The sequence below is a fragment of the Natator depressus genome, chromosome 1, assembly GCF_965152275.1.
Source record: "Natator depressus isolate rNatDep1 chromosome 1, rNatDep2.hap1, whole genome shotgun sequence".
In the NCBI taxonomy this organism is placed as follows: domain Eukaryota; kingdom Metazoa; phylum Chordata; order Testudines; family Cheloniidae; genus Natator; species Natator depressus.
Window position 1 is genome coordinate 312,516,099 of NC_134234.1, and position 19,579 is coordinate 312,535,677.

Consider the following 19,579-nt stretch of genomic DNA (forward strand, 5'->3'; position numbering starts at 1 on the left):
TACATGTCTTGAAATTGTAATTGTAAGCATTTTGATAAATAAACTATATGGCTGTCCTGTTTTACCATAACTTCTGTAAAACAATACATTATTGTGCTGAGATGTTTGTTTTTTTTAAAAAAAAATCACAAAATCGCAGACCCTTTGGCTCTTGCCACCTCCTTTTTATCTTCAAGTGACATAACTTAAAAATGACACTAAAGTCTGAAAAAAATCATCTACCCTTGCTACAAAGAACCTATATTAATATTACTAAAATTGAAAGATGAGAGATTATTTCAGTTTGTGCATTTGACAGCTTTTGTGTTGAGCTGTGTTGTATTTTCACGGTTGTCCCAAGCATTTCCCTTGTTTTTATAGATATATATTTCAAATTTAATGAATCCCTGATTTTATTTTTTTTTTATTATTTCTATTCTGGAAGCACCTAAAGTGTCCAACTGTGTTTGTAGCCCATTTTGTTAGGCACTGCTAATCATCTAATAGAAGACAGTTCCAGGCAAGTTGACAAAATTTTCAGTTAGCTCCAAAATATCTTTGTAAAATCTGATATTCTGTAAGTAGATCATTCTGTTTCCTGATTAAGGTCTAATTTCAGGACTTTCCAGGTGACTTGCTTTTCCTTTTTGAATACCTTGAATAATCTCTTCCTCTTCTTTTGTAACTGTTTCTTCCATACAGCGTTATCAATATTTTCCCTTCATATTTGTTCAAATATAGCTAAGTACTTCATATATTACACAATTAGTCTTTCTAGAGATACTTAGGAGACCTATGTTCACGGGTTCGTAAAGCCTATCAATTTGTTTTAATCTGGTTTAATCTTATTATCTATTTGAACTGATTATTTTCTACATATCCTTATCATGTATTTTGTTAATTGATCTTCTGTTGAAATTGTTCTTTTGCCTCCTGCAGCTGAAACTTTCAGGGTTCTAATCCATTGAATCTATAGTCAGAATAGCTTTCTAACTTTATCCCTCTTCCAAATCTAATGTTTTCCCTCCCTTGCTACCCACTACTGGAGAGTGTGTGGGAGGGTTGCTTTTTGTTTCCAATTCTTCAAAGTCACAGCATTCCTGGTGCCCAGTCACCACTACTCCTTAGCTTACAAAAAGGGGTCAGTTGAGATGACAAGAACTGCTTCTTTTACCAGGACTGCTTCTTGCAATGATTCTAAATCCTGCTGGTCCGGGAGTTTTGGACCCAGATTCATATACTTTTTGGTATCTCAGCCACCATTTGTTTTCTAAAGTAAATTCATTTTTGTCTTAAAAGTAACCAGATGGGACCAGATGGGGCCACCCTCCCCTCCAGCACTTCCTTGGACCCACAAACATGCAGGGGAGACTCTGAGTACACTAGGACTCAGGTGGGGCCGCCTTTGCCTCCCATGTGGCCTTGGGGTGGGGGATGGGGACTACAGAGAGGAACCAGCCAGAGACTCCTGCTGGTAGGGGCAGAAGCAGCGGAAGTAGGGACCTTTGTTCCTTTGGACATTGGGATAACTTTCAAAAGTTTTGACTGGATTTTCTCTGTCATATGCTGATTGGCTGTTTTGCTTCAACCCTCCCCCTCAATCTCTTCACCTCAGCTTCACACCATACCTACCCCCTTCTTCTCCTATGCCCAGTCTTTCTCACCCCGCCTTTCCTTCCCTTTTCTTTCTGTTGAGTTTATCCCCTCCTAACCAACAACCGTCCCCACCCCCCCAATTATGGAACTAAAACGTTTGTTGTTGGCACATTGTTCATTCTGCTTGTGTATTCTACCCCCTTTGCCCTCCTTTCTACCTTCTCTGTTTAGATTATAAGATCTTCAGGGCAGGGACTGTCTACTACTCTTCATTTGCACAGTGTGGCCCTGTATTTAGTTGGTTCTTGAGCACTATCATAAAAACATTTATTTAGAATAATAATAAATAATAATAAATAGTGTGAAACCGAAAGCAGTCAAACCTTACTCCCAGGTAAGGAATTTAGAAGTAGTAAGGAAATACACTGGCTTGTAAGGGAGCTGGGGGGGTTGTACCATAATTATTTTGAATGCAATATTTGAATTGCCAAAAATAGAGAATGGTTTGCTGTTTTTAGAAATAAGTAAAAAATAATTGGCATTTCCTATTATGTTCCAACTTTAGAAACTATGGTTATTTTCTTACAGAGAGAAGATGATGAAGAAATGCAAGCCCTAAAGGAGAAGTTAAAGTACTGGCAAAGGCTGCGCCATGATCTGGAGAGAGCACGTTTGTTGATTGAACTTATACGTAAACGTGAAAAATTAAAAAGAGAACAGGTAAATGGATAACTTCAATTTGGTGAAACTTTGTTGAAGGAAAAGGAAGATTGCTGATGGATTTTTTTTTTTAAAGAAAAAAGACTCTACTGTCTGTCTCATTGATTTTAAACAATAAACAACAAAATCACGCATAGTATAAAGAATTTAGACTGAATTTAGGCCATTATGTTGGGCAGTCCATTACTAAGTAAATTAAAATAGCTCCTTTCTACGCATCAGATCTGAAGTAGAGTGTGTGTGTTGCATTTATTCACTTTTGTGTGAAAAATAATTGGTATTTTTAATTCCTATTAATCCTGTAGAGACAACACAGAGGGCAAAGAAGCACAGTGGGAGTAAGGGCCAGTCGTTTACACTTGTATAAACATAATGAAGGCAGTGGCTTTGCCCTAGTGTAAAGGAATGCATAATTTGGCCTGCAGAATCTTCATACTGGTGGTGGTAGGTGAGAAGGAAAGAACCCAGCATGACTCTTAGAGCCAAAATTGAGTTGGCAGTGCTGGCACTTACAAAAACCACAATTTAGTTGTAAATGGGGCACATGAGCTCTGGAATCACTCACATATTAAATATGAAACCCCAGGATGACATTTTTCCAAAATTACTTTTCAGAATGTAATTGCACTTTCATTATGAGTTAATATAGTCCATTGGTGGTAATCTTGACTACATACTGAAGTTTAATGCCTTAATATATTAAAAGATAACAAAGTCCTATAAATCCCCTTATCAGTCAATTGATGTCTAAAAGGATATCTTTCATATCGAAAGTATCACTGATATTGAAATCAAGATTATTCAGCAAATTGTTGCTTTTAATGTTGAATACTAGAAGTATGTTCTTAAAATATTCTGAAACCACTTTTTATAGAGGATTATTTAAAACTTTCTTTACAGTTATTAAAACAATATATGATTATCCCTATAGGAGGATCAAACCTTTGAAGTAATTAGTGATTTTGATCTTTATAAACAGCTTTTATTTTTTCTGGAAGTTTAAGTAGAACAGACCTTAGGTGTAGAATTGTAATATTTTTACTTTTGGATATCAGTGCTATAAACTCATTTGGCATAGCTTGCATGTGGCACCATGTTTGAGTTTTGCACTGGTTTAAAAAAATGTATTTTTCTTTTTATTGGTTGCTCCGATGAAGTGAGCTGCAGCTCACAAAAGCTTATGCTCAAATAAATTTGTTAATCTCTACGATGTCCTCCTTTTCTTTTTTTTTTTGTATATTTGGTCTTGTTCTGTAAAGCCGCTTTTTTTGTAGCCTGTTTTTCTTTAGAACTGTTAAATAATTTTTGAAAAAATTACTAAATTTAATCTGCACTAGCATTATAATCATCCTCAGATTGAAAGCGCATTCAGATAACTGATAAAATTCCTCCTTGGAAGTGAAGCTGCAAATTCACTTGAATTAGACGCTTTTGAGAGAGAGAGAAGAAAAGTAATTTGTAGTCACTTCTTCTAGCTGAAAATAACTTACTATTTGGTGTTCTTTGTATTTCATTATTCAGATCAAGGTTGAGCAGGTCGCCATGGAGCTCCAGTTGACTCCATTCACTGTACTGTTGCGATCAGTTCTGGACCAGCTGCAGGAAAAGGATTCTGCTCGAATATTTACTCAGCCAGTAAACCTTAAGGAGGTGCCTTTCCAATTAATCTTTTCATCATAGTTCATAGCATGATAGCTGAATTTAATTTTTTTTATTCAGTTATACTGCAGGATTGGAAATATTTGAAGTAAATTTATTTTACAATATGCAGATTTGAAAATAAGTTCAAATTAAACCCCAGTAGAAGTAGACTGGGAACATGAAAATAGTTCAGTGAGAATTTATGGCTTGGTTTTCCTGTTCTTAAAATATTAAATAATTCTGTAGTATTTAGGCATAGACCTATATTATAGGAAGACATTTGAAACTCATTTTGCAGTCTAAAATTTAATTTGTTTAAACATAGATGTAAACATGTCGTGGTCATGTTACTTGGTGAAGGACGTTGGAAAGGTGTCTTCATTTTTATTTCTGTTTTTCAAATAATCCTAGAAACTACATCTTAAATTATTCTGGAGATGGAAGGTCAAAATTTCCCAAAGGAAAACCAAGTTCATATACCAAATTTGCATACAATAAAAATACTACTATTTAATCCCTCCACAATCACAAAAATAACTGTTTGATATACATTAATAGTGTTTCTTAAGTTTCATTGTCAGTCACAAGGTTCATGCTCCACTTTTAGAAGTCCACTAACTGATCTGAACAGGCTACCAATATATAAATAAACATGTGGCAGTAAGAGTACTAAGGCCATGATCCTACAGAGATTTATGCCCATGCTAATCTTTACTTTGTGTAATCTCATAATGGGAAAAGTTAAGCATGTGTATAAAACTTTACTGGGTCAGGGCTTCAGATTAGAAACTGGATTCTCTGCTTTCTTTATTTCACACAATATACTTAAAATTTAAAAAATCTAGATTAGTTCATCACAGTACAATTATTTTATTGTTATATCAGCTGCAAGTTTACACATCTTCTGTTTTAATATTTATTCATAGGTTCCAGATTATTTGGATCATATAAAACATCCCATGGATTTATCTACTATGAGAAAACGGTTAGATTCCCAAGGCTATAAAAACCTTAATGAGTTTGAAGAAGATTTTAATCTTATTATAGATAACTGTATGAAATACAATGCGAAGGATACAATATTCTATAGAGCTGCAGTGCGATTAAGAGATCAAGGAGGTGTTGTTCTGAGACAAGCTAGGCGAGATGCTGAGGGGATCGGTTATAATAATGAAACTGGAATGCATTTACCTGAGCAGCCTAAACTAGAATCACCCCAGCCTTTCTCCTGGGAAGATGGTAAGAAACTTTCTAAATTACTGTAACGATCAATTTTCAAGAAATATAATCAAAGCATTAGCTGCATTTTTAAAGTTTAATATTTAAAATAATTTTTAAAACTGGCACTTTTTTACTGCAGTCAGACTATGTAGTTCTTACACATGTTCAAGTCATACCTGTTTAGTTTACCGACAAAAATTTTTTTTACTATTTTGTAGCACTGTAAATACATCATACCTTTGAAAGATTAAACTTTGAAAGATTAAACTGTATTCTTAGTTCTGTCCCATCCATAATCAAGAAAAAACTTTTCAATTGAATTCTGATTCCAGAACATTTAGGCCCAGATTTAACAAGGTTCTTAAGCATGTGCTTAACTTCAGTGCATGAGTCCTCCCATTGAAATATACAAGTTACTTATGTATGGGCATACTTGAGTAGTTCAGTGGGACTGTTTACATGCTTAAATGTATGTAAACGCTTAAGTAGCGTGCTGAATCAGAAGTATTTCAGTTTAGTGGTGTTACATGAAGCAGGATGCAAACAAACTCAATAATCAGGTTGCGCTTGTAATACGAGCGATCCCAAAAAGTCTTATTTTGTCTTGTACACTGAGAAAATAGTAAACGTAAGTCTATGAAAAGAGAAGAAATAACTATAGTGGGGAGGAATTAATAGTATTTGGTAGAACTATGGGTCAGGCGTCACTATACATCCTTTCTGTTAGTATACCTCAGTCCTGACCTATAGAGTCCCTGCTATTCCAGTTCTGGATGTCTGAAGCAAAAAATGCTAACTAACAAGAGTTGTAGCAAATGGCATAGCAGGAATTTACACTGGCACCTTTTCACTAGTGATAGTGAGACTATAAAACTTGCTTCAACTTGTGGCCAAAGTCCGATTTTATTTTTATATTTTTAATTCCAAACCATGAAACTTAGCAAATATTTTTTCTCCTAGTAGTTTTTGTAAAAAAAATTCTTATTAACAGATAACTTAAATTACACATGTTTTGACTTCAGTGGATAGGTTACTGAATCCAGCTAACAGAGTGCATATGTCCTTGGAAGAACAGCTGAGAGAGTTGTTAGAAAAACTTGATCTCACCTGTGCAATGAAATCCAGTGGGTCAAGGAGCAAACGAGCAAAGCTGTTAAAGAAAGAAATCAGCATTATTCGCAACAAACTAAGTCAACAACACAGCCAGCCTCCCCAAATAGAATCAGGTATTGGAAGTTTTGAAGAGGAAAGTGCAGCATTAGAACAAGAAGGTGAAGAAGAAGGTAAGATTTTAATTGGTGTTTACATCAGTACTATTTTGAACACTTTCAATTAGATATCCTACATTTGTCATGTAAATTACCACAGTAGAAAGTAATATTCTATTATGATCTGATTTCAGGACAGGTTTAATACACTGCAAATGAGCTATACTGTTACCTTTAGTATGCATAAAATCTATTATCTGGTTACTTTCCCCTTGCTCCTGCGAGAAATAGATTTTTTTTTTTTTTTTTTTAAAGAAAATACAACAAGAGGTAGCAAAATTAAACTTTTTAAAAAGTACTACTTTATACTGAAAGTTATGGGGCTCTGTATTTTTGAAAGTCGTGTTATTCATACTTAAGTGGCTGCACATGGATTAAAGACCCTAACTTCAGGCACTCAATACTGAAAATTTTGGCCACTAAACAGATCCTTTTGTAGTTTTTCCTTCTGACCCCTGCACTGTAGGCTGGTTTTTGTTTAATTTATTGATGATGGAATTTGCCAGAAATGAAGTAGAAGGTTGCAGAATATGAATATAATAAACAGTAGGAAAGAAGGGTTGGGGGTAAAGTAGGGTTGACCGGAACGCCCAGTTGAAAAGGGACCCTGGTGGTTCTGGTCAGCACTGTTGACTGGGCCGCTGAAAGTCTGGTCAGCAGGGCTCAGGCAGGCTTCCTGCCCTGGCTCTGCGCAGCTCCTGGAAGCGGCCGGCATGTCTGGCTCCTAGGCGCAGGGGTGGCTACAGGGGTTCTGCGTGCTGCCCCCACCCCGAGCACCGCCTCCACAGCTACCATTGGCACAGGCAGAATGCAGAACCCACTGGTCTTTCCACCTAGGAATTGGACATGCCAGCCGCATCCGGGAGCCACCTCAGGTAAGTGCTGCCCATCCAGAGCTCGCACCCCAATCCCCTGCCCCAGGTTGGAACCTCTCCCACACCTTAACTTCCTCCCAGAGCCCTCACCCCCGTCCTGCACCCGAACAGCCTGCCACAGCCCTAAACCCCATCCTGCACCCCAAGCTGAAGCCCTCACCCCTTCCCGCACCCCAACCCCCTGCCACAGCCCGGTGAAAGTGAGTGAGGGTGGGGGGATGGAGTGAGCTGGGGGGGGTCCTCAGAGGAAGGGGTGGTGCAGGGGACAGGGCAAGGGTGTTTGGTTTTGTGGGATTAGAAAGTGGGGGAGGGGACGGGGGAGATTATGGTAGTCAGAATAAGATCATGTTTCAGAGTAGCAGCCGTGTTAGTCTGTATTCGCAAAAGGAAAAGGAGTACTTGTGGCACCTTAGAGATCATGTGTTTACATAGACTAGCTGTTGTACAACTTGAGGCTTGCAAGTCGTTTGAAAGCTGGTATTTAAAAAAAAAAAATAAAATATCCTTAACTGCTCCATCACTTAGCCATCTTTGGAATTGCATGTTTGAGTCTCTTAGCTTGATAAAAATGTTTTTCAAAATATATAAACTGTTGCAATATGGAGGCACAGTGTTAGAAAAATGTAACTACAACTGCAGTTGGCCTTCTCATCTAATTCTGTGATTTCTGAGTACTCTTAGAATAGCTATTTTAATAATTTTAAGCAAATCTGATTCCTTAAATTATCTCCCTAATCTTGTTAAAACTGAAAACATTTATTTCTGAACTTTCTTAGTGACAGATAATTAAAACAGTAAAAAAAAAAAAAAAAAAATCAGATTGATTTAGATACATTTGAATCTTAAAATAGTCAAAAGATGCATTTATAAATAAAATGCATAGTGGTTAGACGTATACTTATTATATATACTTGAAATGTATTTTTAAAAAACGTGTTAACATAATTATTCAGAAGTGATGTAGTAGGTCAAAAGTACAGTTAAAAATTCATATACCTTTAAGGATTGTAAATAGCTTAAATTTAAACTCTGGAATAGAAATGAGTTAGAAAAGAATTAGAAACATATTGCAAAACAGATATGAGAGATGCAGGCAAATAGATCCTGATAGTTGTTTTTAAAAATAAATAAATAAATAAATAAAAAACACAGCAGGTATTGACCAGGGAAGAGGAATTTTTACATTGTTAGTCTCTCAAAGTGCTATGGATTATCCAGTATGTTTATAATTCCATTTTGGAATTCTGACCACACAAAAAAGATCTCTATTCTTGAGAGTTATAATATTTGCAGAGTACCTCAGTAACATTACAGCTTTGTAATATGTGGTTAAATCTTCCCTTTTGCTAGTTGCTTCCATTGGTAGTTAGATATTGTGTCTGTCTCTCATATATCACATTTTTCTTGCAAATAATTCGGATTTTATAAAGAGGAACAATATAAAACATTCTTATCAAATCGGTGCTTAATAAGAAAGTTTACATTTATTTTTAAAGATACCATTTGAACAGGATTCTTATTTTGGGATCCTGTCCTGAGTAATGACAGGTTTGAGTAACAGCCGTGTTAGTCTGTATTCACAAAAAGAAAAGGAGTACTTGTGGCACCTTTAAAGACTAACCAATTTATTTGAGCATAAGCTTTCGTGAGCTACAGCTCACTTCATCGGATCTCTAAGGTGCCACAAGTACTCCTTTCCTTTTTGTCCCTGAGTAAGTTCACAAGAGAAGCACCAGACTCCACCTTGTTATGATTTAAATGCAACTGAGGGTATGTCTACACTACGAAATTAGATCGATATTCAAGAAGTCGATTTTTAGAAATCTATTTTATACAGTAGATTGTGCAGGTCCACTCTAAGCGGATTAAGTCAGCGGAGTGCATCCTCACTACCATGGCTAGCATCGACTTATGGAGCGATGCACTGTGGATAGCTATCCCACAGTTCCCGCATTCTCTTCTGCCCATTGGAATTCTGGGTTAAGCTCCCAGTGCCTGATGGGGCAAAAACATTGTCACGGGTGGTTTTGGGTACGTCGTCAGTTCCCCCCCCCCCCCCCCCGAAAACAACGGCAGACAATCTTTCTGCGCCGTTTTTCCGCGCAGACGCCATACCACAGCAAGTGTGCAGCCCGCTCAGCTCAACTCACTCACACTGCCGCTGTTGTGTCCTGGGTGCTGCTGGCAGCAGACGGAGCACTAGGACTGCTAACAGTCGTCCTCCACCGCTTCTGCTGCAACTCTGCTCTGCTGCTATTGTCTCAATAGCGAATTTCTCCATGTTGTCTGTCGTGGGCTCCGCGGTACATGTTCTTCCTTGGGAAATGTGTGTGGTGCTAACAGTCATCCTCCACTGCTTCTGCTGCAACTCCACTCTCCTGCTCCCATGAATCCACCTTGCAGGTCCTCTCGTCGTTCTCTATAAATATCTATTCTCGTGGCATCCATCATCAGCCACCGCTTCCGCTGCAACTCTGCTCTCCTGCAGACGTCATACCACGGCAAGCATGGAGCCCGCTCAGCTCACCGCAGCAATTATGAGCATTGTAAACACCTCGCACATTATCCTGCAGTATGTGCAGAACCAGAACCTGCAAAAGCGGGTGAAGAGGCGACGGCAGCGTGGTGATGAGAGTGATGAGGAAATGGACACAGACGTCTCTCAAAGCACAGGCCCCGGCAATTTGGACATCCTGGTGGCAACGGGGCAGGCTCATGCCATGGAACGCCGATTCTGGGCCCGGGAAAAAAGCACAGACTGGTGGAACCGCATAGTGTTTCAAGTCTGGGGTGATTCCCAGTGGCTGTAAAACTTTCGCATGCGTAAGGGCACTTTCATGGAACTTTGTGACTTGCTTTCCCCTGTCGTGAAGCGCAAGAATACCAAGATGAGAACAGCCCTCACAGTTCACAAGTGAGTGGCGATAGCCCTCTGGAAGCTTGCAACGCCATACAGCTACCGGTCAGTCGGGAATCAGTTTGGAGTGGGCAAATCTACTGTGGGGGCTGCTGTGATGCAAGTAGCCAATGCAATCACTGAGCTGCTGCTATCAAGGGTAGTGACTCTGAAATGTGCAGGTCATAGTGGATGGCTTTGCTGCAATGGGATTCCCTAACTGTGGTGGGGCAATAGACAGAACGCATATCCCTATCTTGGGACCGGACCACCTTGGCAGCTAGTACATAAACCACAAGGGGTACTTTTCAATGGTGCTGCAAGCACTGGTGGATCACAAGGGACGTTTCACCAACATCAACGTGGGATGGCCGGGAAAGGTACATGACGCTTGCATCTTTAGGAACTCTGGTATGTATGAACAGCTGCAGCAAGGGATTCACTTTCCAGACCAGAAAATAACTGTTGGGGATGTTGAAATGCCTACAGTTCTCCTTGGGGACCCAGCCTACCCCTTAAATGCCATGGCTCATGAAACCATACGCAGGCACCCTGGACAGTAGTCAGGGAGCTGTTCAACTATAGGCTGAACAAGTGCAGAATGGTGGTAGAATGTGCATTTGGACGATTAAAAGCGCGCTGATGCAGTTTACTGACTCGGTTAGACCTTAGTGAAACCAATATTCTCATTGTTATTGCTGCTTGCTGTGTGCTCCACAATCTCTGTGAGAGTAAGGGGGAGACATTTATGGTGGGGTGGAAGGTTGAGGCAAATCGTCTGGCTGCTGATTATGCGCAGCCAGACACCAGGGCGATTAGAATAGTACAGCAGGGTGCGGTGCGCATCAGAGAAGCTTTGAAAACCAGTTTCATGACTGGCCAGGCTATGGTATGAGAGTTCTGTTTGTTTCTCCTTGATGAAAACCCGCCCCCTTGGTTCACTCTACTTCCCTGTAAGCCAACCGCCCTCCCCCCTTCGATCACTGCTTGCAGAGGCAATAAAGTCATTGTTTCAAAATCATGCATTATTTATTAATTCATCACACATATAGGGGGATAACTGCCAAGGTAGCCTGGGAGGGGTGGGGGAAGAGGAAAGCACCAGGTGGGGTGGTGGATGACGGGAGGAGGGAAGGACAAGCCCACACTGCACTTCAAAACTTTAATGCCAGCCTTCTGTTGCTTGGGCAGTCCTCTGGGATGGTGTGGTTGGGTGCCTGGAGCACACTCCTCTCCCCCCCCCCCCCCCATGTTCTTGGGTGTCTGAGTGAGGAGGCTATGGAACTTCAGGAGGAGGGCGAGCGGTTACATGGGCTGCAGCAGGGGTCTGTGCTCCTGCTACTTTTCGTGCAGCTCCACCAGACACCAGAGCATGTCAGTTTGATCCCCCAGTAGCCTCAGCATTGCATCCTGCCTCCTCTCATCGCGCTGCCTCCATCTCTCATCGCGCTCGTCTCTTCTGTCTGCTTTCCTGAACTCTGACATTGTCTGCCTCCACGCATTCTGCTGAGTTATTTCAGTGTGGGAGGATTGCATGAGCTGAGAACATTTCACCATGAGTGCTTTTTTTCCACCTTCTTATCTGCAGTAGCCTCTGGGACGGAGATGATGGGGGGCGTGTTGAAACATTTGCAGATGCAGGAGGAAAAAAAGGGAGAGGAGTATTTAAAAAGACACATTTTAGAGAAGAATGGGTAGACTCTTTCACAATGAACCAAGCTGTTAACATTACATAGCACATGTGCAAGGTCGCATTTTGCCTCTTATATTGAGGGCCTGCCGGTTTGATGTGAGAGATCACACACGTAGGGCCAGGCAACAGAATTCGGCTTGCAGGCAGCCATGGTAAGCCACAGTCTTTCGGCTTCTTCAACCTTCATAACTTGGGAATGGTTTCAAATCTCAGTGCCCTCCTTTCCCATACCAAGCACCTGTTGAGTTGGCCATTTAAAAGGAGGGGCTGCGGTTTTTGGGTTAAAGTGCAGCACAAATCCAACTAACCCCCCTCACTCCCCCCCAATTCTGTGGGATGATCACTCTCCTGAGGATAACACAGAGAGATAAAGAACGGATGTTGCTTGAATGCCAGCGAACACCGGGACCATACGCTGCCATGCTTTCTTATGCAATGATTCCAGACTACGTGCTACTGGCCTCCATGGTAAAGTGTCCTACCATGGAGGATGGAATAAGGCTGCCCTCCCCAGAAACCTTTTGCAAAGGCTTTGGGAGTACCTTAAGGAGAGCTTCATGGAGATGTCCCTGGAGGATTTCCGCCCCATCCCCAGACACATTAACAGACTTTTCCAGTAGCTGTACTGGCCGCGAGTGCATCCGAAGTCTTCAGGGCAAATTAATCATTAAACACGCTTGCTTTTAAACCGTGTATTATATTTACAAAGGTACACTTACCAGAGGTGCCTTCTCCGGCTTCATGGTCCAGGAGCCCCCCCTTGGGAGGGTTGGGAGGGTATTGGTTCCAGGGTGATAAACAGTTCCTGGCTGTCGGGGAGAACGGTTTCTCTGCTTGCCTGCTGTGCGCTATCCTCCTCCTCCTCATCTTCCTTGTCCCCCAAATCCTCATCCCTGTTGGATGAGACTCCCCCCTTCAGGTGTCCACGGACAGGGGTGGGTAGTGGTAGGCCGCCCCCCACCCCCAGAATTGCATGCAGCTCATCATAGAAGCGGCGGTATGTCTGGGGCTCCGACCCAGAGCGACCATTTGCCTCTGTTTTTTTGGTAGGCTTGCCTGAGCTCCTTAATTTTCTGCTGCGGGTCCCTGTTGTAGCCTCTGTCGATCATGCCCTTGGAGGTTTTTGCAAATATTTTGGCATTTTGTCTTTTGGAACGGAGTTCTGAGAGCATGGATTCGTCTCCCCATACAGCGATCAGATCCAGTACCTCCCGTTTGGTCCATGCTGGAGCTCTTTTGCGATTCTGGGACTGCGTGGTCACCTGTGCTGATGAGCTCGCCACAGTGGCCAAACAGGAAATGAAATTCAAAAGTTCCTGGGGCTTTTCCTGTGTACCCGGCTAGTGCATCTGAGTTGAGAGTGCTGTCCAGAGCGGTCACAATGGAGCACTCTGGGATAGCTCCCGGAGGCCAATACCGTCGAATTGCGTCCACACTACCACAGATTCAACCCAGCAATGTCGATTTCAGTGCTAATCCCCTCGTTGGGGAGTACAGAAATTGATTTTAAGAGCTCTTTTAAGTCAACAAAAATGGCTTCGTCGTGTGGATAGGTGCAGGGTTAAATCGATCTAATGCTGCTAAATTCGACCTAAACTCGTAGTGTAGACCAGGGCTGAGATTTTAACATTTTAGATGTTTCATTACTAATGCATAGATTGTGAACTAGTCAGAGGAAAGGTGGTCCTTTTTGAGTGTATAGAAAGCACTTACCACACTGCTGTAAACAAGCAGGGAGAACTGGAGGTCCTGGTGATGTCAAGGAATTATGATGTGATTGGAATAACAGAGACTTGGTCGGATAACTCACATGACTGGAGTACTGTCATGGATGGTTATAAACTGTTCAGGAAGGACAGGCAGGGTAGAAAAGGTGGGGGAGTAGCACTGTATGTAAGGGAGCAGTATGACTGCTCAGAGCTCCGGTACGAAACTGCAGAAAAACCTGAATGTCTCTGGATTAAGTTTAGAAGTGTGAGCAACAAGAGTGATGTAGTGGTGGGAGTCTGCTATAGACCACCGGACCAGGGGGATGAGGTGGATGAGGCTTTCTTCCGGCAACTCGCAGAAGCTACTAGATCGCACGCCCTGGTTCTCATGGGTGACTTTAATTTTCCTGAGATCTGCTGGGAGAGCAATACAGCGGTGCATAGACAATCCAGGAAGTTTTTGGAAAGCGTAGGGGACAATTTTCTGGTGCAAGTGCTAGAGGAGCCAACTATGGGGGGAGCTTTCCTTGACCTGCTGCTCACAAACCGGGAAGAATTAGTGGGGGAAGCAAAAGTGGATGGGAATCTGGGAGGCAGTGACCATGAGTTGGTTGAGTTCAGGATCCTGACACAAGGAAGAAAGGTAAGCAGCAGGATATGGACCCTGGACTTCAGGAAAGCAGACTTCGACTCCCTCAGGGAACGGATGGGTAGGATCCCCTGGGGGACTAACATGAAGGGGAAAGGAGTCCAGGAGAGCTGGCTGTATTTCAAGGAATCCCTGTTGAGGTTACAGGGACAAACCATCCCAATGAGTTGAAAGAATAGTAAATATGGCAGGCAACCAGCTTGGCTTCGCAGTGAAATCCTAGCGGATCTTAAACATAAAAAAGAAGCTTACAAGAAGTGGAAGGTTGGACATATGACCAGGGAAGAGTATAAAAATATTGCTCGGGCATGTAGGAATAAAATCAGGAGGGCCAAATCGCACCTGGAGCTGCAGCTAGCAAGAGATGTCAAGAGTAACAAGAAGGGTTTCTTCAGGTATGTTGGCAACAAGAAGAAAGCCAAGGAAAGTGTGGACCCCTTACTGAATGAGGGAGGCAACCTAGTGACAGAGGATGTGGAAAAAGCTAATGTACTCAATGCTTTTTTTGCCTCTGTCTTCACTAACAAGGTCAGCTCCAAGACTGCTGCGCTGGGTATCACAGCATGGGGAGTAGATGGCCAGCCCTCAGTGAAGAAAGAGGTGGTTAGGGACTATTTAGAAAAGCTGGACGTGCACAAGTCCATGGGGCCGGACGAGTTGCATCCAAGAGTGCTAAAGGAATTGGTGGCTGTGATTGCAGAGCCATTGGCCATTATCTTTGAAAACTCGTGGCGAACGGGGGAAGTCCCAGATGACTGGAAAAAGGCTAATGTAGTGCCAATCTTTAAAAAAGGGAAGAAGGAGGATCCTGGGAACTACAAGCTAGTCAGCCTCACCTCAGTCCCCGGAAAAATCATGGAGCAGGTCCTCAAAGAATCAATCCTGAAGCACTGACATGAGAGGAAAGTGATCAGGAACAGTCAGCATGGATTCACCAAGGGAAGGTCATGCCTGACTAATCTAATCGCCTTCTATGATGAGATTACTGATTCTGTGGATGAAAGGAAAGCAGTGGATGTATTGTTCCTTGACTTTAGCAAAGCTTTTGACACGGTCTCCCACAGTATTCTTGTCAGCAAGTTAAAGTAGTATGGGCTGGATGAATGCACTCTAAGGTGGGTAGAAAGTTGGCTAGATTGTCGGGCTCAACGGGTAGTGATCAATGGCTCCATGTCTAGTTGGCAGCTGGTGTCAAGTGGAGTGCCCCAAGGGTCGGTCCTGGGGCCGGTTTTGTTCAACATCTTCATAAATGACCTGGAGGATGGTGTGGATTGCACTCTCAGCAAATTTGCGGATGATACTAAACTAGGAGGAGTGGTAGATACACTGGAGGGCAGGGATAGGATACAGAGGGACCTAGACAAATTGGAGGATTGGGCCAAAAGAAATCTGATGAGGTTCAATAAGGATAAGTGCAGGGTCCTGCACTTAGGACGGAAGAACCCAATGCACCGCTACAGACTAGGGACCGAATGGCTAGGCAGCAGTTCTGCGGAAAAGGACCTAGGGGTTACAGTGGTCGAGAAGCTGGATATGAGTCAGCAGTGTGCCCTTGTTGCCAAGAAGGCCAATGGCATTTTGGGATGTATAAGTAGGGGCATAGTGAGCAGATCGAAGGACGTGACCGTTCGACATTGGTGAGGCCTCATCTGGAGTACCGTGTCCAGGTTTGGGCCCCACACTACAAGAAGGATGTGGATAAATTGGAGAGAGTCCAGCGAAGGGTAACAAAAATGATTAGGGGTCTGGAACACATGACTTATGAGGAGAGGCTGAGGGAACTGGGATTGTTTAGTCTGCAGAAGAGAAGAATGAGGGGGGATTTGATAGCTGCTTTCAACTACCTGAGAGGTGGTTCCAGAGAGGATGGTTCTAGACTATTCTCAGTGGTAGAAGAGGACAGGACAAGGAGTAATGGTCTCAAGTTGCAGTGGGGGAGGTTTAGGTTGGATATTAGGAAAAACTTTTTCACTAGGAGGGTGGTGAAACACTGGAATGCGTTACCTAGGGAGGTGGTAGAATCTCCTTCCTTGGAAGTTTTTAAGGTCAGGCTTGACAAAGCCCTGGCTGGGATGATTTGATTGGGGATTGGTCCTGCTTTGAGCAGGGGGTTGGACTAGATGACCTCCTGAGGTCCCTTCCAACCCTGATATTCTATGATTCTATGTAGATAAACAATGACAAACTAATGAATTATCATTTAAGTCAATAGAATTCCAGACTTTCTGGCTGGTTTATGTGCAGTATACGTATGTAAACTTAAATCTGCATGAGATTAGTTAAATATGTTTGATCCTTTTTGTGTTCCACACCAACGATTATTTTTGTGGTGCAACAAGTTACATTTGATTGCATAAATGCTCACTTGTAAAGATATAGCCTTTTCATTTTGTTAGTGTAGCAATATATCTGTAGAGAAAGCAGGTAGACGTCTCAACATGGGCTTTTTTTTTTTTAAAGGGGTATAGGAAAGATGAATAATTTGTACACTTATCTGTTGCAAACTGTGGGTTGGGTAATTTTTGCTTGTTTTATTGAATTCTGTGGAGCAGAATTTTTTCTTCTGTCATTTGTGTTAAAGAGCATTTTCTAGTGCTAGTTTTATCTAAACATCCACAATGTGTGTCTTGCCATTCTACACCATGAAATTGAAAGAAAAGAAAAACAAAACAGAAGTCAGAATTGACATTTGGGTTGGATAGGGGGAAAGAAAAATTGGTAGAGGGGTGGTTTTTCTGATTTCTCCTGTAATGGCTGCAAAGATGTCTTTGCCAAGCATTTGTCAGTAACTGTACATTTTTAAAATTTAAAACTGGTACCCATAACTGTAAAGCAGCTTTGCAGAACTTTCCAATTTGTGAATTCGGTAATAGTTTATAGCCCGCTATTACGGTTAATTTTGATAGGTTAAGCTATAAATGCAGTTTTTAAAAATGGCTTTATCTGCTTTAAAAATGCTTTTCTTATTTAAATTAACTTAAACAGGTAAGATGAATATTTAAATTAGGAAAATGTATTTTCAGACTTTAATGTTAATGGTGAAGTACTTGCATTACCAGATACAAATCATCTGCTACTCTGCTTTTCTGTAAAAAGTTCTTGTACCTAAGATTTTAAATACCATTGCATGTAAGGTAAAAATACCGGCCCAGGTTTAAAGTTTTAACACTAAATGTAAACACTTATTTTGTTAGAATCCCAGTATAAAACTAGGCACTACTAACTAGGATAGGTGGTTGCTAGCCAAACGTTTATGTATTTAAAATGTTATGGTTTGTTTCCAAACAACAATTATTTGATGAGCTGAACATTTATAGTGAGTGTTATAATAGATTTTATAACTACCAGTTTTCAAAAATCACACTCTATTTATAATTTTTTCAGGAGATAAATCTCCCCCTAAACTTGAACCATCAGATGCATTACCTCTTCCTTCAAACTTGGAGACTAATTCAGAACCACCAACCCTCAAACCAGTAGAACTCAATCCAGAGCAGAGTAAGCTTTACAAAAGAGTAAAATTTGATAATGAATTATATAGCACTTCCATTCAGAAAGAAATAAATGGACACACTCCAGAACACTTACTTGACAGTAATCTCAATGAGTCGACTGTTTCTGCTGTAGCTGAGTCATCAACTGATGTAAACAGACGTACATCCATTCTCTTCTGCAAATCAAAAAGTATAAGCCCCCCAAAGTCTGCAAAGAACACTGAAACCCAGCCAACTTCTCCACAGCTAGGGACCAAAACCTTTTTGTCTGTAGTCCTTCCAAGGTTGGAGACTCTTCTGCAGCCAAGGAAAAGATCAAGAAGTGCATGTGGAGATTCTGAGGTTGATGATGAGTCCCCTGTAAAGCGCTTGGATACAGGTAAATATTACAAAACTTACATATTGGTGGGCAGAAATATTGGAAGATAATACAGATGATACAACAGACATTTTAATATACATTTACTTTAAATAATCCTTCATTGTTTAAATTATTTCAACACTTCAGCATTTTTTCCTCACAGTTGAACCAAGTGCAGTTATGATTTAGGAAAGTTATTGGTTTGTTGCTGACAGTCCTTTATTATTGAGATTGCTTCTCAAATTTTTATTGCTGTAGTACAGACCTCTCTCTTTCTCTCAAAAAAAAATTTTTTTTTTGTTATGCTTGCTTCCTGTTATCTTTCCCTTGCATCCACTAGGGGAGACAAACAACTCACTTCCTCTGAAAAGACCACTGGTGAATCTACATTACATTTCTTTATAGGACATAAACATGAATCCCGCCCCATCAGCAGCCATCATTATACTCTCTCTGACTTTTTATTTTGTATTTATCCCATGCCTTTTTACTTTGTATTAATTTTCCATCTAACGCCTTTCCTTTCTATGAAGCAAAAGTGATATGACTATAAGTTTAGAATGTGTGAGTGATAGCTATACAGAATGTTGTATCTGGAGTGTTAAAATCATAAGGCATTGTTGGCTTTTCTTTAGAAAATTCCTATTTTTAAGCGAAGATTTTTAAAAATTAAAGCCATGCATAAGAAAATTGTAGGTGTCAAATATTTGAGCTAAAGGATCCAACTGTAAGATTACCATGGCTAGATGTCACCTGGACTAGTTTTTTCAGAAATTTTATGAGGAACTTATTCTGTCCTGTGAAATGAAGTTGTGTAAGTTAATTATTCTTCTAGAAAGTGTTTTTCTCAGTTATATTTGTAGTAGATACTTTGAATAGAACAAATGTATGGGGAGGTGGGGGAAGGATAAAGTAAGAAACTAGTAATATGTACTTTCCTTATGTTAGTCTTTAAAATTCTTGTTTTTTATATCCTCTGCCATTTGTCGTGTTGATATATAGATTTTTATGTTTGAAACGTATGCATGATGTTAGTTCTGACTCCACTGAAACAAAATTGGATCTGCATAAAAAACTCATGCTGTGAAAGTATAATTTTAAAAAGTTTCTATTTACTGTTGAGTCGAAGGGGGGAGGGCGATTGGCTTGCAGGGAAGTGGAGTGAACCAATGGGGCAGGTTTTCATCAAGGAGAAACAAACGGAACTGTCACACCACCGTAGCCAGAAAATATATGGGGAGGAAATTACAAGTAACACTTGGTTCAATTTTTAAATGATTTTTTTCCTGTAAAAATGCGTTTTCAGACATACTTGGAAACAACACTGACATCTGATTTGTTGTTTTGTAATAAGAAAGATTAATGTATTTTACATAAATACTGTGATACTAGATTGATGTTTTGAATTCGGACAATGGATTAATCTGCACTGAAAGTCTATGGGGCTTCTTTCGCTACATGTTTACTCTCACCAATT

The 19,579-nt window shown here is 40.9% G+C and overlaps 1 protein-coding gene across 6 annotated transcripts in view; it reads left to right on the forward strand.

Moving 5' to 3' along the window:
- Positions 1 to 19,579, forward strand: part of BRD1 (bromodomain containing 1) — a 109,936-nt gene that overhangs the window by 44,428 nt on the left and 45,929 nt on the right. For 4 of the 6 annotated variants that reach the window (XM_074942393.1, XM_074942394.1, XM_074942396.1 and 1 more), the window contains 5 exons: positions 2,164 to 2,295; positions 3,817 to 3,945; positions 4,863 to 5,175; positions 6,180 to 6,440; positions 17,632 to 18,120. In XM_074942393.1, the coding sequence (XP_074798494.1) occupies positions 2,164 to 2,295; positions 3,817 to 3,945; positions 4,863 to 5,175; positions 6,180 to 6,440; positions 17,632 to 18,120 (1,324 nt within the window). The remainder of the gene's footprint in view (positions 1 to 2,163; positions 2,296 to 3,816; positions 3,946 to 4,862; positions 5,176 to 6,179; positions 6,441 to 17,631; positions 18,121 to 19,579) is intronic. The other 2 variants (XM_074942395.1, XM_074942397.1) reach the window with 2 other exon arrangements.